General features: G+C 39.8%; 2 protein-coding genes across 9 annotated transcripts in view; one reads left to right on the forward strand and one right to left on the reverse strand.

The window, feature by feature from the left end:
* eps15l1a (epidermal growth factor receptor pathway substrate 15-like 1a) overlaps nucleotides 1–6,406 on the reverse strand; it is a 28,459-nt gene extending 22,053 nt beyond the window's left edge. For 5 of the 8 annotated variants that reach the window (XM_060882838.1, XM_060882807.1, XM_060882816.1 and 2 more), the window contains exons 1-9: nucleotides 6,300–6,406; nucleotides 3,654–3,695; nucleotides 2,848–2,937; nucleotides 2,697–2,744; nucleotides 2,481–2,576; nucleotides 1,985–2,047; nucleotides 1,452–1,577; nucleotides 1,271–1,330; nucleotides 366–608 (exon numbers count right to left, since the gene is read on the reverse strand). In XM_060882838.1, coding sequence (XP_060738821.1) covers nucleotides 366–608; nucleotides 1,271–1,330; nucleotides 1,452–1,577; nucleotides 1,985–2,047; nucleotides 2,481–2,576; nucleotides 2,697–2,744; nucleotides 2,848–2,937; nucleotides 3,654–3,695; nucleotides 6,300–6,326 — 795 coding nt within the window. In that variant the 5' untranslated portion in view covers nucleotides 6,327–6,406. Of the gene's footprint in view, nucleotides 1–365; nucleotides 609–1,270; nucleotides 1,331–1,451; nucleotides 1,578–1,984; nucleotides 2,048–2,480; nucleotides 2,577–2,696; nucleotides 2,745–2,847; nucleotides 2,938–3,080; nucleotides 3,156–3,653; nucleotides 3,696–6,299 lie in introns of all 8 variants that reach the window. The other 3 variants (XM_060882790.1, XM_060882845.1, XM_060882825.1) reach the window with 2 other exon arrangements.
* Nucleotides 6,407–7,913: 1,507 nt separating this feature from the next.
* On the forward strand, nucleotides 7,914–21,642 carry stil (STIL centriolar assembly protein). The gene is made up of 17 exons (XM_060882857.1): nucleotides 7,914–8,254; nucleotides 8,465–8,557; nucleotides 8,680–8,787; nucleotides 9,340–9,455; nucleotides 10,312–10,493; nucleotides 11,416–11,675; nucleotides 12,672–12,755; nucleotides 13,072–13,158; nucleotides 14,492–14,636; nucleotides 14,994–15,103; nucleotides 15,749–15,872; nucleotides 16,688–17,653; nucleotides 17,960–18,101; nucleotides 18,198–18,378; nucleotides 19,955–20,096; nucleotides 20,189–20,445; nucleotides 20,681–21,642. The coding sequence occupies exons 2-17, from the start codon at nucleotides 8,472–8,474 to the stop codon at nucleotides 21,390–21,392; spliced, it is 3,702 nt and encodes a 1,233-aa protein (XP_060738840.1). The 5' UTR covers nucleotides 7,914–8,254; nucleotides 8,465–8,471; the 3' UTR covers nucleotides 21,393–21,642.
* Nucleotides 21,643–22,686: the final 1,044 nt, after the last annotated feature.

Consider the following 22,686-nt stretch of genomic DNA (forward strand, 5'->3'; position numbering starts at 1 on the left):
GACACAGAAATGGAAAAATAAAGCAGGAAGCTTATAAATTATGTAAAATGCTTTTAGCGGTTCACTCTGAGCTAATGCACTTGAGCTGGATGTCAGCATTAATAATTCACAACTTTTCTTTAGAAATGATCAATAAAAAAATAAATGGAGTGTGAAATGGAATCAGTCTTTAGTGGTGCCATCTGCTTCCTCTTTCCTACATTCTGTGTTAGTGTGCCAGGGTACACAGTGTTTGTTTCACAATAACAGTAAAGAAAACATTCAAATACAACACCAACCTGAAGACTTCAGAGATATTAGGTCTGAGAAACATGGATTATAAATCTTATCTGATACAAAGGCATTAAAAAAGTGTGTGTGTGTACCTGTGTGGATTTGAGTGTGTGTTTAGGTGACAAGCTCCCAGCGCTGTTCAGTGAGTTCATGCTGCCGTGTGATGGTGTGGATCGCAGGCTGTCTTTAGGAGGAGGTGGGCTTCCTGGCAGCACGGGGGTCATGCTGGATAAGGATCCCACAGACTTCTTGCGTTTGGATGGAGGGATGAGAGATGAGGGCAGAACGGAGGGAACAGGCTCCTTCTCCAGAGCACGGTACACCAGGTGCATGGCCTGAGGGAGAAAGCAGATCTGTTTTTAATATCATATTTAAACATGATTTAAAACGTCCACAATCACATTCATTTTAAAGACACTGTTATAAAACATTTCATAACCACCCTCATGGGATGTCAGACTTATACACACACACACACACACACACACATATATATATATATATATATATATATATATATATATATATATATATATATATATATATATATATATATATATATAGTTTTAACATATTTTACTTATACACAAGAGATGTTCCATGTCATGCTGGAAATTAATCAACAACGTTTCTGCAATGACAATGACTAGGCTTTCCTTTGAGGAGCATGTCAGAAAGTCTTTTAGTGAAGATGAATGTTCTCACTTATGTTCTAGCAGCTAGAATCACCTGTTGTACATTCACCTGTATCTTTTTTCCCTCTCTTAAGAAATGCAGATTGTCATGTTACCAAGAAACCACAAAACATAAACTCCTATCCTGAAGATGTCAGAAAGCTTCAAGTTACAACTTTACCTCTCACTCTTTTTAAATTCTAAATTCTAACATAAATGTAACATGAATGCCCACCTATAGAAAATATCTACATATCATTGATTACATATTTTTCTACAGTTGTTACAAATAAAAAGGAAAACATATAGGGAATTTAACTCACCACTGCAAACTCGTCCCTGTCCAAGTGTCCATCTTTATCAATGTCACTCAAATCCCAAACCTGGTTAAGGAAAAATGACAATTTATATACCATACACAGTCAATCTAGCTACAACACACTATACAAATAGGCTGTGAAATTGACACACAACAGGTTCATCATGATTAAATAATGAATTTACCTTTCCTAGCACATCCACCGGCAGCTTCGAGTTCATAAGAACTGGCTTCACCTTTTCTCCAGACAGTAACCCATTTACAGGCACAAGACTGTCGAAAATACCATCAAACTTGCTTTTCTCTTCAGGCTGCAAACCACAAACATAATGAATATGGGTTGAGTGGATCTCAGAAACATGGCTCATAAAGAAGATGCTTTCTAAAACCACCAGACAATGTGCAGTACTAGATATTTGGTTTCAGGTTTCACTTTACATTTTGTGTCCTTGTAGAAATAGTTACAGGGCAACGAAAGCCTTGGACAAGGACAAGGGCAAAAACTACAGCCTCTAGCGGTTAGAAATTTGATTTATGATTGAGCCGTTAACAATAGTACAGTAAGAGCAAATCAAGAGTAACAATAGCACAGTAAGAGCAAATCATGTCAAGTTTATATTTTGTGTGTGTGTGTGTGTGTGTGTGTGTGTGTAAATGAATATAATATGCAAAAGATGTCATTAAACATTTTGCTCCATTACATGATACAAAGACTTACTCTAACGGCCCAGTGGCTGTCAGTCGATGAAGCGCCACCTAATGATGGGCTACTAGGGTCCTTCTGTGATACAAAATCATGTTAGAAACAAAATCAAGTTTCATGGTAGGATCCTCATATATTTATTTGATATTCCTTAAGGTGCTTTCACATAAAGAGTGTTTAATGAATCTGAACAGAACCCTGGTGTGTTCTCAGATGAAAACACAGCAACACACTCGGCTGTGAAACGAAACAAGCGAGAGAATCTTTTTAAAGTGATTTGCCTCAGTCAGCTCCATAAATTGACAGCTTCATTTGTACTCTATCTATAAAAGATTATTACAAGGGCATTTTCAGCCCCACACAAACCTCTGTTCTGTATTTTCACCTTATTGTTCCCATGCATGCAAAGTGCAAAACCAAACCAAACAACAAAAAGTCTGAAAGTAAACAGACTTATGTGAAAGAACCCCCACAGAGACCTTCTCGCTCGTCTGCAATATTAAACACTTACGAATTTAGGAGGGGGAACAGTGAGGTTTAAACTTGTGAGAGAGACATCCTGACCGCTCTGTGCACAGGCCACAAGCCGCAAAGCAACATAAAATCCCTGTTAACATAAACACAGTGCAAATAAACAAATCAGACGACTTGCCTTGTATTGGGTCACTCAGTAATAAGGAATAGAGGATTATTCACAGACTAGCAGATGAGAAAATGTGGGTTTGACCTGCTTGTCCAGGAAACCTTTTCCATCTGGATCAGCAAGGTCCCAGATCTGTAGAAGAAACAGGAACCTCAGAGAGAATCCAGCAGAGAGACAGAATTTCTATTTTCAGGCACATTTACAATTCCAAGACAGATGCATTTGTCTCCTGCACCTTTCCCAGAGTGATATCCGGCAAGCCTGATTTCTTCAGAAACAAAGCGGCCTCTGTAGGTCCGACCCTCCCCGTGTTTCCTGGATCGACCTTACAGAGCAGAAAACCATAAGATCATTGAGACGGTAATGTGGGGGTCATTTACATGAAACAGTTTTGTATGATTAGGCCTAGACTTGGCAACGTTTAAAGGCATAATTGAAGCAGAAAGCCAGAAGTGATGGAGATGATACCTCAAGCCTTGTCCTGGCTGGTGCACTAAGCCCTGTGTTTTCCATGATTTGTCACTATGATTGAATCCAGTTGAACTGATAAACAAATCATGTTTACAAGTTTAATAGTAAAATCTACCTTATCTCATCTTTGTAAGTGTATGATCATCAAGGGCAGCGTTATCGTGTAACGAAATTCAGTCTATTTCGTTTCAACTCTTTTTATCTAGCCTTAGCTCTCGAGACGAGAGTGATGCAGCACTGCTTTAGTCCTCTAGTCTGTCTGGCCTTCCTCCTCTGCCTCACTTCCTACTCTATACACTCTGCTCAAATGGATCAGATTCCACAGCTTTAACTTTCACCCCGTGTCATCAACACCATCACGCTTGCATATTGTGTTATGTTTCAGAGGGGACTTTTCAACACTGACTGGGTGATACAGGGATGTCAGGGACTGGCTAATACTCAGAACTCAGTTTCATACAGAAAATAGAAAAATAAAAGTCGTATTGATGCATGTTTACTGAATCACCAAGATTTGTTTAAATTACAAATAAAATGAACCTGCATTAATCTGAGCAGCAGGTGACTTACCTGTCTGTAAAATGTTTCATACACTGGGTTCCCACTCGACAGCTGAGGAAGAAAGGACAATAATTTATCTACTAGACTGAAGTGTGGCTAGAAATATCAAAATCTCTCTCTAATTTCTCCACATCCATTTCCTATTAGAAATCAGTGGTGTCTGATTTGGTAGCGCTGATGAGAAACAGCAGTAGCTTCACATGGTTTCTAAACATCCTCTTGTTTCATTGAGGGATTTCTTTAGACTTCATTGAGTTTTTTAGGATTGCTTAAGTCAAAAATGCTTGGTTTTTCTTTTCAAAATTTATGAACCACTTGAATCGTTGGAATTGCAAGCACAGGATTCTTCCCTCATAACACCAGGGTAGACGTGCATGTAATTACTTTGATGATGTCTGTACTCATGTTTGACACGTGTGAATTGAATAAGGCTTTGTATGTATTTTCGAGTGGCAAAATAATAGGTTCTAAATACATACACCCACCACTGTGACCAACAATATCTGCTTTTTCCTTCCACGACTTTCTTTCCTTCATAAAGTCTTTTTATACATTTAAATATAAAGGGAACTGATGAATTTATGGATTGAACCTTGCTTTTCCTTTTCCAGTCAAGCAATAAATGGGGACTAATTGTGGGTAGCAGCTTAAGCTCTAAGCTGATAACAGAGGAGATGTCAGACCACGTGTGCTATAGGATTGGTCTGAAGAATCACTGGTGCCTCATACCAATAATTTGCATAGAATTGAAAATCAAATGGTGCTTGAGATGGCAGGTCTGTGGCTTGCGGCTATATAGAAAATGCTTTATCACTTGCGTTAGTCTGATATTGATTGCATTTCATTTTGCATCCATAATCGTGTGCCGTGTTCTAATTCTCACTCACTGTCACCTCTTTACAGCGTAATCAATAAACTTAAGCTCACTGTAAGGTACTGGCAGCTCCATAATACTTTATTGCTTTCTTGGCTGATCAATCAGCACACTCACTTTTAACTCCCTGATAACCAAAGACACTTCACTCTGTGTAAAAGAGTCTGGGTGTGTGTGTGAAAAGTTTCAGAACCGCCACCTCAATCTCTTCTTTTTGCATTCTTTGGGTTTAAACTCGTGCTGCAAGTCGAACATTGGAGATCATTTACACACTTATAAATATTTAACATTACTGTATCTTTCAAAACTATTGTAACCCCTACACTCGTCGTAGTTGTAAAAGAAAACTACACATGAAAAGGGAGTGGCAGCACAGTGGTTAGGACATTAGACCATGTTTCAAAAGTATGTGCTCAAATCCCACAACTGCGACCCCTGGGTCCCTGAGCATGATTTGACTCTGTGTTCAATAGCAGTGGAGATATGCCGAGCCACGACCCTGCTCAATTTATACAGACCTGACAGTAGCTCAGTGAAGTAGATAAATACAGAGAGAGTTTCTGTGTGCATTTTGTTTATTATGTGTGTATTTTTTAACCTGTGGAGGATTACTCAACATGCCTTCACCCATGCCTCTCCATTTTCACCAGGATGATGCTCTAGGATAGCCTAGATGCCAAAACATTGTGTGTTATTGGAGTTATGCCATACAAACAAGATTAATGGTTGAGTATCAGTGACCGAGAGCCAAGCTCAGCAACAGGAGACCCATGATGCATCAGAAGTGGTGAGGTTTAGTTACATATTACGCTACGCACAAAAATACTGACTCATGCTGATGGAGACACTGTGACCGTATTTAAAGGCAAAATCATGTTCTCTGTATGTCTGAGGCAGTTATATTCTGGCACTGAACAGGAAGTCACAATATCACCAACTTGCAAAACTCCACCCACTTCCAAACAAATAAAACCGTTACATATCCAGTAAACGATGGCTGGAAAAGAAATTCTTGAAGGAGGTCAAAAAACACACTGACAAAACATGTTTACTGCTAATGAGCAGTTACTGTACAGCAAAACACGGCCTTGGGGGCGGGACATAGACATTGCAGAAGGTATTTAATTGGACAAACACAAAACAAGTATAGGATGAGTCCATTTTTATCCTTTTCTCAAAAAAACAAATAAGTACATAACTGTACAATATTTAGATATACTGTTTGTAACCTTAAGGGACGTCAAATTTGTTATCAGAGACATAAATACCTTAAACACCGGTTATAAACATCACAACACAAGCATATTTAAATAAATCCCGCTAGCTATAATTACTATTAAATGAATGCGCTAATTAAAAAGCTAGAACATATTCCCCAATATTTATGGTGGAATATTTCTTATAAATAACCTCTACCGTTAATATTTGGTAGGTTACAAGGCATTTTCAGGTTACTGCAACGTTTAAAACATGCTAAATGGGCTTTATATAACTCTACTAAATTCATGCAAACGCTTGTAAGTTAGCTAGTGACGCTGCTAAATCATTTAGATCACAAAAGTACTAAATCATCCTCCTATAGTCGATTAACGATTAGCCGGCTAATGTTAGCTGGCTAATTGACCGTTAGCTCTGATAAGTAAGGTCCATCGCAGTTGGCACAAAACCATTAATTTCGTTGACAAATATCTCGCAGAAAATTTCTCATCGCATTCTAACTAAATGCACGTCAATAAATCAGATTTCTCCACAACGGAAATATGTTTTTAGCGGCTATTTACCTGAGTGAGGGTGGTGAGGGCTGCCATTTTCCCTGTTGCTCCGGGAACGGCGGGGTGAGTGCGGCATTATGTTTCCCCAACCGTATTCCGACAAGTCCCGCCTCCTGCTCTATTATTGGGTGGTAGTATAGCGGTTATGGATTACGATTTGCTAAAACGATGCTGCCCGCTCAGAGAACTGGATATGAACCAATCCAAGAGTGGTGGGCGGGACTTGTATGGATACGGGTAGGAGAAAAAATGAACCAAATGAGATTTCCAGCTATTTTCTCATATGGTACAGATTAGTTGATGGTGCGCCCCACGGTGGACATGATGCTGCTTCATGTACATTTTTACATTCAGTATAATGCAGTATAATGTTGTTCCTCTGTGAGGACAAGGTTATCAGGGATTTGTCCTACTTGTCCTGTTTTTCTAATCTGAGTAGAGTTGCAGATAACATGACTTTAGGAATAAAGTAAACATTCGTGTCGTATGAAGAAAAAACGGTACTTAGCACTTTACTTTACTTTACTTGTTACTTATGTTTTGCCTCTTTAATATATATATATATATATATATATATATATATATATATATATATATATATATATATATATATATATATATATATATCTTACACGTTGATTTATGGTTATGGTGGAATTAAAAAAAATGTGTTTGCTTTAAATATAAATGATTTATCAAATATTTTTTTATGTAAAGGACGACTGCTTGAAAAAAAACACTCCAGTGCCAAGAATTGTTAAATAAATAAATATATATATATGTCTGCACATATACAGCACACGTGGGATAGTGGGATATGTTTCAAAGCTGCCTGTAATTCAAATGTAAAAATGTTTGTCATCTACATCAGAATAGTGATCGTAAACATTGTTATTTTAGACTAAGCTCAAAAGAACTTGCCGGTTGTCAGAAAGTAAAATCTGACAGAATGATATATAGAAGCAAAGCTGGAGTTGATTTCTTTCTAGCCCAGGCTGTAGACTCATGCAGCCTATCCATCACAGTGGTGTAAGGTGACTACGCACAGTGACACCCTAGATTTTATCTCCATTTAAACAAATATAATCAGATTTACAGTGAATATGTGCATTGCCCATGCATCTTTAAATTCATTCATTCATTTTCTACCGCTTATCCGAACTACCTCGGGTCACGGGGAGCCTGTGCCTATCTCAGGCGTCATCGGGCATCAAGGCAGGATACACCCTGGACGGAGTGCCAACCCATCGCAGGGCACACACACACTCTCATTCACTCACGCAATCACACACTAGGGACAATTTTCCAGAGATGCCAATCAACCTACCATGCATGTCTTTGGACCGGGGGAGGAAACCGGAGTACCCGGAGGAAACCCCCGAGGCACGGGGAGAACATGCAAACTCCACACACACAAGGTGGAGGCGGGAATCGAACCCCGACCCTGGAGGTGTGAGGCGAACGTGCTAACCACTAAGCCACCGTGCCCCCCGCATCTTTAAATTACTAGACGTTTCTTGATAGGCGGAGATAAGAAGGCACGGTCTAATTGGTCGAACGCTACTCTGCTGCGCTGCTATTGGCTAACCGTCCTGTCCCGCCATTGGCGCGTAGAAACAGCGCCACAATTTATTTTTGATTTAATGGAGGCGTCTGTTTTGTTTTTACTTGACAAGCGCATCACACACTGTTGCTAGCCTGTTGCTAACCTACCGAGTGAAGTAAACCATTAACTAATCCGTCAAACCGGATTAATTTTGCCGCGTATGATACCGCGGAGGATGTTGGAAGTTAAACGGTTCATGTTATGAGACATTTTTGCAGAGAAGCTAGCCAGAAGCTGCATTTAGCTTAGCCAGCTAGCATTTAGCTTAGCCAGCTAGCCGCCCTGGGTGGAGCAGAGGGCCGAGCGTTACAGAGCGACGGAAATGCGCTGACTGAATCCCTTACAAAGTTCAGAATAGGTGAGATGAAATATTACAAAAACATCCACTGTTAATAATATTGTCTGGTTAGTTAAAATGTCACGTAAATTCGATGCTACATCTCGGTAGCTTACTAGCTTTCTATGCTAACACGACTAGCCTTGCTGTTTAAAGCGCCACGAAACGAGCTCTTAGAGAGATAATTTTAATATGATTCTTTTTTCTTTCATATAAAAATGACATTTACAGCGGAAACATGAATCGCATACAGGTGAATTTGCGAGGTTTGCCGTCTCATGTATTGGAAGCAGTGTGCAGACCAGATACAGCACAAAACACCAGGTAAAAACACCCCAGAATTTCTACCTCACTATAAATGATATAAGAGCAAAAGCAACTATTAATAACCTCAATAATTCTATTATTATTTTTATTTTATGTATTTTTTTTTTTTTTTTTTAAAGGTTACCAGAAAGCATCATCAGCCCTTTAACATTTCCTAAATCAAAAATGCACCTTTGGGATCCGACTTCTAATGGAGATCTGGTCAATCTTCATCTTACATGCTACAGGTGAGTCTGTTTTAAAGAATGAATAAACACTGTGCTATGCTGTTATTGGAAATTAATCAACAAGCCTATGGTGGAATAAAGCAGTTACTTTGACCATCTGAATGTTGTTTAATATTCTATACAGCATACAATAGCCCTCTGCTGATGAATGCAACTTTTAAATTGTTGTTCCTTCACCAACCTCTTGAAGGTTTGTGAACCTTTTGAACATTTTCTTTGTCTTGAATTAAAAAAAAGTGTGAAGATGGTGAAAAACTTCAGGTTGCAGCTTTACCTTTGTTACAAAGCACTAGCACTGGAGACTTCTTAAAAATGTCACCAAATTACTGATTACACCTAATGTTTATTATTTAATGTTTATATAGAGTTTATTAATTAATGTTTATATAGAGCATTTACTGTAGAAGTTCCCATGATATAATATGAATCACCTATAACAAGCACATTAATGTAAACTGCTGTATTAAATTATGAATCAGTGTCATCTAGCCAATCAGAATCCAAAACTCGGTTGTTGCTTCCTCATGAGATGTTTGGGTTTGTATATTTCAGAAAGCCGAGGCTGCTACTCATGGAGAAGGCGTTGCGTTTGGCTCATCGTCATGCACGACAGAGCAAGAAGCCACAGTTTTTCTGTTTCCTTATTGGGACGCTAGTTGTGGATAGCGGTGAGCACAGTACTCTTCAGTGACCATTTTGTATATCGATTCACTGATAAATGATGTCACAACATTTCAATGCCTTTTATTTGTAGAGCACATTTTAACAACAGACTTTATCACAATGAAAAGTTTGTTGTAATTTAGATATTTAATGAGAAATACAGAGGAAAAACCCCAGGAAAGAACATGAGGAAGAATCATTGAGAGACCCAGGCTGGACTCCCAGATCAGGGAGTCTCATCTGAGTGATGCCTGAGAGTGGCAGTAGAAATTGTTACATTATCCTGCGGTAGAAGAGTAAAGTAGTGCGTTTACAGGGTGTTTGGTAAGAGCAGATTGTGGAAAAGGTATTTAAGGTAAAGAAAGCATTTACAATTACAGCAGCAGCTCTTGTGTACAAATCTAGAGTATCCAGGTGAGAAGCAAGAAATATTAGGCATAAAGTCAGTAAACTAGCTTTTACATCTTCTCTTGCAGATTATTAACTAGTTGATTTTCAGTTGCATTATATAGCTGCATTGCATTCTGGGATTTTGAGACCTCCACTGAATTCTGCTTTGGATTCCTTATTACTCTGACACTGAATTTAACACCGCTGGAAACTTAAAAGTATGGAAAGACGTTTTGGTTTTTGTGAGATAACTGAGACTTATTGACATTTTCTGAGCTACAAAAGCTATGACAGCATCAGCCAGTGATAAGAGTGAAACACAACCACTAAGGTCTCTCAGGAATAAATAAAATACTGCACCACCCACTAACCACATTAATGCTAGAATCGCTGAATACATGGTTTTGATGGATGTGTTTCATGGTAGAGTTTTCCTATGTACATCTATAATCTCTCATTTCTGCCATGTAGATGAGGAAGGTGTATCGATCACTTTGGATCGGTTTGATCCTGGCAGAGAGCAGCCTGATGGCTCCACAAAATCTCCGACTGCTCTCCTCCCTGGCGACGTCCTAGTGCCATGCCTGTTTAACACTCAGCATGTTCCTGACAGTACTGTGTACTCTGCACATGACCTGGACATCACCTTTAAGGTAGCTGATCATAGAGTCTTCTTTTGTTTGTCGGTTATGTGTAAGTGACATGTGGTGAAGATGGAGCAGCTGTTAAAGAAGGTCTCAAGACACTCATGTCATGGTGTGTCACAGCAGTAATGAACGCTTTCTCTGGCAGTTACTCCAACCTGTCTGTACCAGCTGCACCTCAGGGAGAGGCAATTACTGTGTGTGTGTGTCTGTGTGTGCGCACTCATGTTTTTTTATATAACTGGTTTAGTGTGTGTGACTCGGGTGGTATGTGCACAAGCAATCTTTTCACTAATTAAGCATTTATTTTTAAAAGTAATTCATTCCTGGCTCTTGTTATATCCAGAGTGTGCATTTTTATTATTAGAGCAAAGAGGACCATGTACATTAGTTTTTGTTTTTTGTTTTTTTTTTTTATTGATTTTTTTTGTAGTTTTTTTTTTTTTTTTTTTTTTTATTTGTAGTTTTGTTAAGAGAAGACCCAAAATTTGTTCCCTGTATTCAAATGTACAGAATCTGATTTTAACAGTAAATAAGCTGATTTACAGAAATGTGTATTTCTATAATCTGACCACTGGCCTTTGTTTATGAATAAGCTGTTTGCTAGATTTATTTAAATTGAACAGGTGTCCTTTATATCCTGAAGTGATATTTTTCTGTAAGCCTGCTTTGTGACATTGTCCATTAAACTTAAACTGTGTTAAATAGATTTAGGATGAGGTATTTCAGCACTCTGTTTACATCACCGCTTCAATGAATTGTAGAACTGTGGAAAAGCCTCTTATTAGTATGAATCCATCTCAATTTGAAAAAATTAAGTTTGACAATATCCTGCTGCTGAATCTATTATTTACGTTTTCCCAGCAGGGGTAACGTTTCCTCTTGTCATGTGTTTCCTCTCTTCCCCTGTATTTCCTGATCCCTCGGTCAGATGTTGGAGCATTCATGCAGCAGCAGAGAGCCGATGGAGCTGTGTAAGCTGATAAGTCTGCGTGCGCGTCTCAGCTGTGTGGAGAACATGGACCGGCTGAGCTTCAGCGTGCGCTGGGCAGGCGTGACGCTGGCAAGCTCACTAGAGGCCGTCCCTGTTCGTGTGCTGCCAATCATCCCTACTGCACTGGCCAGGAACCTGAGCAGCCCAGCCAGCATGGCACAACCACTCCACACACACACTAATACAAGGAAACGAGGGTGAGTCAACACACTTGCAATCACATGCACTGCATAAAAAATGTGTGGAAAATGTAATTCATCTAAAAGTAGAGATGGCTCAAAAACAAATTTTCTTTTCTTTTTTTAACTGCTTGTATTTTTTGTCTTCAATTTCCAGACCATCTTTGTAACATTTCAGTGCAAAAATCCATATTAAACCCCATCGCCCCTTCCAAAACCCAAATCATCTGAGGAAATCCATACAAATTAAAACAGCTCTTTAATATGGAAAGCATCATCATTTTACCAGCTCTTTTAACTTTTAATAATAATTTAATAATCCGTTCCTACAGTGCATGACTTCCCAGAATTCCTCCAACTTGTAAGAAGAATCTGTGGTCCTATCATTAACGCTGTCAGCACCCACAGTCTGTGGGGAAAGTCCACATAACACACCCACGTCCCCCAGGACAGACAGCACAGGCACTTTTTCTTCTCTGAAAGCTTGATATTGATATTTTCTGTGAAAACGACTAAGCTTTATAAATGTACGATTTTTTTTTTTTAGTTAAAGCACTTCTACAGGCAAATACACGAAGAAAGATCAAGCTAAAATCTGCTTGCACAAAATCATTCCCACTTCAGAAAATGTTTTCCAAATCTAGTCTTTTCCATTTGATACAGATTTCAATCAAATGCCTTTTCTTTTCTCTGGTATCAGATCTGATTTTGCTCTGGTTTCAATCTGATACCGATCCTAGCTATCAAGTCGATACCTGCTCTCAGTCTAAATGCATTCTGAAAGCAGCAAATTACAGAAAGTTTAAATGTTTCCCAGCTGGTTTTTGAGCATTAGATATTTGTAAGTGATTCATTTTCGAGGCTGTACCATAAGTTATATATTAAATTATACGGTTTAATATCACATTCATCAAAAACAAATTATTGCTTTACTAATGATGTTTTACATTACACGCCTTTATATTTTATTACATGGTTGCATATAAATTAGATTTTTTTTGTTTTCCTGTTTAGATTTCTGACCATGGACCAAACCCGCAAGCTGCTTCTCATCCTTGAGTCGGATCCAAAGGTTTACACGCTTCCTCTTGTCGGCGTGTAAGTATTCTCAGTTTTGCACAGGTTATGTATCTGTTCCACATGAAGATCCAAATTACAATTAATTATGCCGTTAGGAAAGGGAAGAAAGTATATGATGAAAGATAACATGTACATATGAATGCAGATGGGTGAAGAATATGACTGGAATAAAGTGCAGACGTGACGATGTGTGTAGTTATAGTGTAAAAAAAGGTGTGATATGTGTAGTAACTGCTCACCTTTTAATCCTGCTGCTGTGGTCATTTAATCTGCACTAATCACAGCCTGACCAAAGCCTCATGGGAGATTTTTTTCCCTGCTCCTCTCCTGACAGATGGTTAAGTGGCGTTACACACATCCACAACCCAGCAGTGTGGGCGTGGTGTCTGAGGTACCTGTACAGCTCCTCCCTCAATGAAAGGTGAGTGCTGCGTCCATCTGTTGATTCTGACACTGCTGTCTAGCTCTCTCTGTCTCGCTCTCCCTGTCTCGCTCTCCCTGTCTCGCTCTCCCTGTCTCGCTCTCCCTGTCTCGCTCTCTCTGTCTCGCTCTCTCTGTCTCGCTCTCTCTGTCTCGCTCTCTCTGTCTCGCTCTCTCTGTCTCGCTCTCTCTGTCTCGCTCTCTCTGTCTCGCTCTCTCTGTCTCGCTCTCTCTGTCTCGCTCTCGCTCTCTCTGTCTCGCTCTCGCTCTCTCTGTCTCGCTCTCTCTGTCTCGCTCTCGCTCTCTCTGTCTCTCTCTCGCTCTCTCTCTCGCTCTCTCGCTCTCTCTCTCGCTCTCTCTGTCTCGCTCTCTCTGTCTCGCTCTCTCTCTGTCTCGCTCTCTCTGTCTCGCTCTCTCTGTCTCGCTCTCTCTGTCTCGCTCTCGCTCTCTCTGTCTCGCTCTCGCTCTCTCTGTCTCGCTCTCGCTCTCTCTGTCTCGCTCTCGCTCTCTCTGTCTCGCTCTCGCTCTCTCTGTCTCGCTCTCGCGCTCTCTGTCTCGCTCGCTCTCTCTCTGTCTCGCTCTCTCTGTCTCGCTCTCTCTGTCTCGCTCTCGCTCTCTCTGTCTCGCTCTCTCTGTCTCGCTCTCGCTCTCTCTGTCTCGCTCTCGCTCTCTCTGTCTCGCTCTCGCTCTCTCTGTCTCGCTCTCGCTCTCTCTGTCTCGCTCTCTCGCTCTCTCTGTCTCGCTCTCTCGCTCTGTCACACATTTGTTTTAATTTAAGCATTGTCATTTTACTCATTATTTATCATGCATTAAAATGAGCATACAAAAAAGTTTAAATATGAACCTGCCACAATATTGTAAAATGTACAGACAAATGTTGATACAGACAAAAGTGAAATACACAAAATATGCTGTTTAAAGCATGTGTTTTTTATATATAAAAAATTCTATATTATACACACAGTATATATATATATATATATATATATGTATATATATATATATATATATATATATAAATACATATACTGTGTGTGTGTGTATATATATAATATAGATATATATACTGTGTGTATAATATAGAATTTTTTTGGTACTTGCATGTTTTTGGCTATAAAAGCTAAAAGTGAACAAATGGTTTTTACTTTGTTTTTAATCAGCTTATTGAGAAGGTTAGTGGTAGATGATCTTAAGAGCCAATTTATCAGAAGCTATGCCACTAAAACGTCATAGTCAATTCCAAAGGAAACAGGCAGCTGGTTTAGTGACAATAAAACTATACATCATTTTGAATAATTGGGGTGTAAGAGACCGTTTCCTCGTGTCTTTTCCAGAGTGATGTCGGAGGATGATGCGTTTCTGGTGGTCCTGTACTCGCTCACTCACCGGGATCCTGAGTTTTACCAGTGCAAGCTGCATGGGCTGAAAGATGTGAGCTTTCAGCTTCTCAGCAGCATAGAGTCCCTCACACTTTATAAGGTCTGTTCACTAAGTGTGTTGAACTTCACCCAATATTCACACTAGCAAGCAGTGAAGCAAGACTTGACTTGATGTTAGGCAAATCAGGTTTAAATGAATGGATCTTCAATTATTTCTTAGACCAGTCCTTTGGCATGCATGGTTTGATATTTCTCTCAACGTTTATTTTCTACCTTCAGTATGTTATTATTGTCATATATATGTCCTCTTAATAAATGTCTATAAGACATTAAGAGAAATACAGATTGGAAGGTTGAAGCAGAGATCATTGGTCCCTCTGGTGAGTTTACATACCTATTACAGTTACTAGTTATGTTATGTTACTGTGTGTGTGTGTGTGTGTGTGTGTGTGTGTAGAACGTGGAGCCAGCAGAGGGACGTTCGCTGCACTTTGAACTCTGTGCTGAGAGTCAGAATCAGGAGGCTGAGCTCTTTAAAGAGGCACTGTCTCGTTCAGCGTTATCAAGGTACAGTAACCTTTCTGTATTCTGACTGGTTAGATGATGCTGAATTTTCTATAACAGCGGTTTTGACAATAGTTTTGCAAACAGGTTTATATTAAAATGAGCATTCTAATACATTCATGTTTCTATAGTAACAGTCCACTGTTGAGTGATAAAACCTGTAAATAACCTGGTATAATATATATCTAAATAAATAAATAACTTGTATATACCTGGTTATTGGTAACATGATAAGCTGCATTTTATTAAGTTCAAGAGAAAGTGAAAATATAGACTAGTGTGAGAGCAAATGTTTCTAGCTGCTATACTATTCATTAGAACTGGAACTAACTTGTTTCATGTATCAACATTAATTGCAGCAAAAAATGTACAGTGTGTCGTTCTAGAATTAATATAACATTATTATCACAGGCAAATTGCTGCAGTATAAGAAGAACACTCCAGAGCATGCTGTTATTGGGGGGGGGGACATTTTGTAGTGGAAATGGTAACTCCATCATTCTGCCATGTCTGATGGAGAATCCATTCTCATAACTCAGATTTAACCTCCAAAAAAAGTGTCACAAGTTCCCAGGACTGACCTGAAACATGATGTGCACCTGCAATCAGTATTCATTGGCAACGAGTGTATATTTTTATTTCCATCAGAGCTGGAGCTTCATCTTCAGCTGCAGTCCAGAACAAACTGTCCATCAGTGATCATGACTCAGGAGTGGAAGATGAGGATCTCTCTCCTCGGCCATCTCCTAATCCTCACCCCATCAGTCAGCAGGTCTGACAGCTCTTACATGTTCATCTGTTGCATTACTCAGTAAAGATGTCACAATGCCTCTTTTTCCTCTCTGACACTGACACCAGTCTTTTCTTTTAAAAATTGCTACACTTATATATATATATATATATATATATATATATATATATATATAAAAAAACCACTTGCATTGTAAATCTTTATAAGTCTAAATTAAATATAATCAAATCAATAACAAAATAACTTTTCTTATGGTCTTTATATGCAAATATATCCAGTCCAGAAATACATTTGTTTTCTGAATCCAATTCCTGTCGGTTTTGTTACAAGGTACGATATCCGATAAATTTTTTCTGATATCTGATCCACCTTTCCGATACTGGTGCATTTCTATTACTTAATAATAAGGATATACATTACGTTCAGTCACATGTTGTAATTACATTCATGTTAATGAAATTCACTCAAATGTGCCATTCAAAGTTTCCTGAACTAAATGTCAGAATTTGCATCTCTAACATTGGGTTCGTTCTTTCTTTCTTTCTTTCTTTCAGTCATTGACAGTCTTTTGTTTTCATGAATAATTTGTTTCTTCTTCAAATGTGGTGAAATTGTAATAAATATACTATGAAACTGAAGTGTTTGTGTACAAAATCATTTGAATGGTTTTACTTTAACCTGAGATTTTGTCAGTAAAATTGATTCGTTCTGTTTAAAGTTTTATGGCTTGTGACAATGTCTCATTAGATATGCAGATTATTACTGAATGATTTATTCATGTATATAATACATCCTACACACTTATTTATTTATTATTATTTCTCCTTTTTTTCCAGACTAGACAAATCCAGCCTTCTGTCCCAGAACTCTCCATGGTTTTGGATGGCAGCTTCCTTGATGGGAAGGTAGTGGAATCCCATGAACACTCCCTCATGCATCCTGCCCAATCCAGTCTTCAGCTCAGGGGCTGTAGCAGTAATACACCACCCTCCAACCCAATACCACGACCAGCTGCTCAGAGTGGTATGGCTGGTCCGCCACCAATCAGGAGACCTCTGACCCCAGTTTTGTCCCAGCCAAAGCTAAATAGAACACTCTCCTCTATTGGGCACCAACCCTCCACATGCAGGAAGTCTGTTTCCTCTGTGGTCCGAAGATCAGGCAACAGCTTCTCTGCGTCATCGTCTTCCTCATCATCGTCTTCACCCAAGACTGGTGCATCCCCAAATGGCTCTCTCCATGATCACACACCGAGATCTGGTCACCAAAACCAAAAGAGCAAAAAGGTGACCATCATGTCAGATCAGACACCACTTCTGCCTCCTTCTCAGCATATGGTGTTTCACAGCACCCCAGCTTTTAACTCTACCTGCAGCTGCTGCCCCACACACCATGCCCACATGCCCATGTACCAGGGCAGTACCTGGCAAGGGACTCCGTCTCCACCAGTGCAGAACCCTGTGTATTGTCCTCCTGATGGCAGTCCACGTCGGGACTGCAGTCTCTCCACTTCCAGACCTGCGTTATCTCTGCCATGCCGCGTCTCACCTGCTAAGAGCCCTGTGTGTCATGCTGGTATTCCCCTGCACTACACTCCATTACATGGGCAACACGCCCCCAACACCAACCCCTGTGGTGGAGCTCTGGACCAGGCAGTGCCTGTGTGTCAGACTCAGTGCTGCCACCACCAGCCTGGTCCAGTGGCAGTCAGTGCACCAGACATAGGCACGGGCCTTCTTCCTGCTGATGCTTACAGGATGCTAATGGAGCAGGACCGGCAGCTGAAGCAACTGCAGGCTCAGGTTTGTTGTTTATGAAGCCATAGGAAGTCAGGAACAGCACTGGGTAATAAAATTCAGTAGCAATATAATCAGGTGACCTCATCATATTAGTATTCACACTGTTGATTTCCTATAACACCATGTCAAGGTTTTTATTCTGTGATGAATATAATTTTATGGCTGCAAAAACATGAATTGATTAGTCATCAGTTACGGAAGATAATAAGATGATTTATCAGCAAGTATAATGAGTGACCGAGGTCCTGTGAGATCCACAAGACAGTGGTCAACCTGTTATGAATCTTTATTTTATTTTGTGTCTCTTAGATCCAGAAACTTCTTGATGCCCAGAACAAGGTGTCAGAGCCACTTGCAGCCTCTCCAGAGGTGCAGCAGGAGCAGGCCATTCAGACCTCTACACTTTCTGACCCCCTAAAGAAGACAAGTGTGAGCATCGCAGTAGGAACAGGTACACAGAAAAATGATTCCTGATTCATGATTCCTACAGCCTTTTTCAGCCTTCATGAACCCATCAGCTCAACACCTTTTAAAAATGTTCATACAGGAGCCAGTTTGTTCTGGAGCTCTCCCAGTCACAGCTCTGTACATGAAGGTCAGTCTATTGAGTGTCATTCTGAGGCTAACAGCACAGTGTCCTCCAGACTCAGCTCAGAGAACATCCTCCATAGTACAGAAGAACAGAGCCCTGCAACACCTCGACACTCCACGTCATCACCACAACACAAGTAAGACAGCTTTTTGTGATACACTGTATGTGTTTACCTTTCAAAATTTATTTACTCCCATTTACAACATAAATCACTGGCATAACTTGAAGTATGCTGTTGTAAAATGGAGATTTTATGGAAAATAATGAGTCACGGTCAGGGTGCAGTGACAAAGATCCTACCCCAATAACAGCACTTCTGAAAGTGCTTTGTTCCTCTTATAGCATAGAAGAACAAGAAGTCGTGCTTTTTATCTGCTACATTTAATACCGTTGGACATACAAACACGAGCTAGTTAGTGTTTTTACTTGCGTAAAAGTAGTAGTAAACAATTGTTCCCTCTCTAGCCTATTTATATATTTTATTTACTACATTTAATTAGCACATATTAACAAGGTAATAGCAGAGACTCTGTCTGTAAATTTGAAATAAACCTTCTTTTTAATAACTTCAACAGAAAATCACCATATAAACAGCTATACACTATAGAAATGTTAACAGAATTAACACCTGATTCAACCTGTGATTAGAATTACAGCCAGAACTATTGTTAGGGCTGCTGTTATTGAAAATTAATCAACACCGTCTGAATAATTGAGAATTCAACTGTGCTTTCAGTATTTCAGAAAAATAAAGTGTATGATGTAATAATTTATCTGGGAAGAGAAATGGAACAATAGATATGTCATTGTAAAGCTTGTGAGAACAAGAATATTTGTTTTATTTCAGGGTTTCCACGGGGTCATAAAAAGTCATAAATTTAACAATAAGAATTTAAGGCCATAAAAAGACATAAAAACGTCCGTATTTTCCATACAAGGTCATAAAAAACATTTAGCCACGTCTTAAATTGATATGCTCGTCCATGAATTTGTTCTTCAATCAAAATGCGCTCGCGGAGGCAATGGCATTCATTTGTTTCGCCTGTTGTAGTTCTGTATGAGGATTCTGGGTGGTATCACACTGGTATCACAGCGTTCCAGAACTACAAGGTCCATGCGGCAGCATACAGACTTGTCGGAAGGACTTTCACAGAAACCCGCGCGAACTCCGAACATACTGTATCATACTGAGTCACTGCTTAGTTTAATTGAAATCATCCTGGCTATCACAATGGGAAAATGTACCTTTAACGATCTGTGGCTCGAAGACGGTGCGTTTAGTAGCTGGCTCAAGCCCGTCGCTAACAATCGGTATCAAGTCTATTGTATTCTGCGAAGTCAGAAAAGCATATCGTTGCTGTAAAAGGCCTGCAGCGGGTGCAGGCGATCCGTCAGTTTTGTTTGGCTCCATCACTAACGTTACCTGGTCCAAGTACAGCGCGGGATTCCGTTTCTGTCGCATCCAGTGCCACACACAGTGGTTTCGGATCAACCTCCACACTGAAAGCGGAGGTCCTGTGGGTGTTGAATACTATAATAATAGAATTACTCTTTTAAATAATAAAACTTGTTACTTTCAATGAAAGTCAATAATAAAGTATTTTGAAGGGAATTTTAATGACTGAAGTTATTTATATTAATTATTTAAATTATTACTCTAAACTATTAGTGTTTCAGAACTTGTCTGCTGACATTTCTCTCTCTTTTCCCAGCACATCAGATGCAGCAGTTTCTTTTCAGAGTCCTGTGCTAGGAGAGAGTGCAAGCATGTATTACAACTCTCAGTCTAAAGACACAGAGGGCTTCTCTCAAAACAGAGAAATACCTGATCATAGATTTTATCAAGAGTTACTAGTAAGATCTCTTTCTCTATCTCTCTCTTACTGTAGTCTGGAATCTTATCTTGTGATATGGTTCATCTTTTCGTTGTCCACCCCACCCTATAGGGCCAAGTGAAAAGCCGTCTCCAAGACAGTGTAACTGAAGAAGAAAAAATGGAGCAAGATGTGCACAGCCTTCATCCCAGACACAGTCTGTCACCAAGGAATTCTCCTCCAAGTAAACCTGCACTCAGAGAGCAAAATGCTGAAGGTTTAGAAGACGACCGGGTGTTCAGCGCCACACTAAAACAGCTGCAGAGCCTCGGCGTCAGCGTGGAGCTTGATACAGGAAAGTCCATCCGCAGCACTGTAGAGAGTGCCAGGTACGTGAAGCATTCTATGCAGTGATGTGTGTTGTCTTTTTCTGTGCTCACACTGTAGCTTGCCACTGGTCACAGGCTGTGTATCATGTCTTCACAGTCCTGCGAAACTTCATGCATTTTTCTTTGGCAGCATTACATTTTACAATTCTGAGTATTCTGCTAGAAATATCAAATCTTTATAAACCTCTCTGAGATTTTTTTTGTCCTTTAATATTAATCTTGTGTTTGTGTTTAGCACACTGGCTTGCATAAACCCAGAGGCAGTCATCCCAAGGCTGGCGCTCTCTGAGCCAGTGGGCACCAGCATCTGTGGGTTGAGCAGCGGCGTGGATCTGAGTTTAGAAGCCAATGCCATCGCTCTAAAGTACCTCAGCGACTCTCAGCTGTCCCGTCTGTCACTGGGAGGCAAGTCTCCTGGAGCCCAGTCCAACGCCAGTGCACTGCTTTTTGGAAGAACTCCGCTGGATAAGAACAGCACTGGACTGAGCATTCTTTCTCCCAGCAACATGTCACTAGCCACCTGCAAGTACATGAAGAAATATGGACTGATGGAACGTGGAGAGGAACAGGATGACTGCAGCATGAGAGCACAGACTGACTCTGCGCTTGGCTGCTCCATGCAACTTGACACATCAGAAAACATTTTGCGAGAGAAGGAAACTGGTTTTATTCTAAAAAATGTAACTAATAAGAAGCCTGAGCCACTTTTCTCTGATCAAGAATCTCAAAGCAAGCTAATACGAGACCTGAAGCCTAAAATGCAGCTTCTTACTCGCACAAAAACAAGCGCAGAGAAGGAGAACGTCCCGAAAGAGATTATTTCTCAACCTCAGCGGCGATCCTCTTTATCTGACAACCAGAGACTTGCTTTAGTGGCAGAAAATCAAGGCTCTGTTGGGAATTTTCTCGACCTCAGCAGGTTGCGACAGCTCCCTAAACTGTTTTAAATACTTTTCATATGCAGGAATTGTATGGATCTGAAATTGTTTACCTTTTAATTGTGCCTTTCTTAAGAATGTACATTTACCACTAATGCTTGTATATTTTATGCTATTATGAAGTTTTTAATGTGTTTGTGTGTCGTATTGTACAGTCTGGAATACTTTAGCTTTCTTTTATGGTGTTGTTGGTTGTATTTTCTTGTGGCTGTAGAAAGTGATGCCAGTCCTTTTATGAATTAAAGAACCTTAAACAGAATTATTTCTTCTTTCTCTGTGCGTGTGTGGTTTTGGCTCCTGGTGGTCCAGTGGCAGGATCTCAGACTCTCCATTGCTGCAGTCTGGGTTTGAGTCCTGGCCAAGGAGCTAACCATGCCCCTGAAAAGTTAACTCTCAGTGCCCGTTTCAAGCCTGTATGCTGTGAGAGGGTTGTGTCAGAAAGTCAAATTCTCTACGTTCATTGGAAAGCATGTAAAGTATATTTTAGGAACAAGATCAATTATGTTGGGTTTTTTTAAACATAATTATAGTCTACAGTATATTTATACACACCCCTATATATATAGATGTATATCCATTTCCCCTCATACCACTTATCCTTTTTTTTTGTACACACAAGTACAAATATTTTAGGTGTGAAAAGATGCTATGAAGTTAGAATGCTTTTTTAAGTGAATATTTTTAGCCAATTACCGAAATAGAAGGTAAATGAAATGAAGAGAAATCAAATCAGTTTGGTGGCCACTCATTGCCTGAAAAAAAAATTCTAATTACACTTGCACACAGTTTTTGAAGGCACTCAGCAGGTAGGTTGTTAGAAACATCTTTGAGAACTAACCCAAAATCTTCTGTAGATGTAGGTTGCCTAAAATCCTTCTGGTTCATATAAATCCCAGATAGACTTGATATTGAGATCAGGTCTCTGTGGGGGCCAAATCATCACTTCCAGGGTTCCTTGTTACTCTACACTGAAGATAAATCTTATTAATATTGGCCGTATGTTTAGGATTGTTGTCCATCTGCACGATATATTTGGGGACAATCAGAAACCACCCATTTTGGGGAAGTATCTGCTTGTATTTCTCAGCATTGAGGAGACATTAATCCTGACCAAATCTCAAACACCTCTTGCAGAGATTCTGCCCCAAACTTGCAAGGAACCTCCATCATGCTTCACCTTTACCTGCAGACAATCATTGAAACTGCTGTCCAGCCCTTTGGTGAACAACATGATATTTACACACGTGGACAAAATTGTTGGTAACCTTCGGTCAATGAAAGAAAAACCTTACAGTGGTCACAG

The sequence above is a fragment of the Tachysurus vachellii genome, chromosome 1 (assembly GCF_030014155.1).
Source record: "Tachysurus vachellii isolate PV-2020 chromosome 1, HZAU_Pvac_v1, whole genome shotgun sequence".
NCBI classification, from domain to species: domain Eukaryota; kingdom Metazoa; phylum Chordata; class Actinopteri; order Siluriformes; family Bagridae; genus Tachysurus; species Tachysurus vachellii.

Excerpts from the sequence above, each read along its gene's own strand:
- stil (XM_060882857.1), top strand. The coding sequence starts at position 8,472 with ATGAATCGCATACAGGTGAATTTGCGAGGTTTGCCGTCTCATGTATTG. Across the intron at positions 9,456-10,311 it reads GACGCTAGTTGTGGATAGCG|ATGAGGAAGGTGTATCGATC; the intron begins GTGAGCACAGTA and ends TCTGCCATGTAG. Across the intron at positions 18,102-18,197 it reads GAGCATCGCAGTAGGAACAG|GAGCCAGTTTGTTCTGGAGC; the intron begins GTACACAGAAAA and ends ATGTTCATACAG.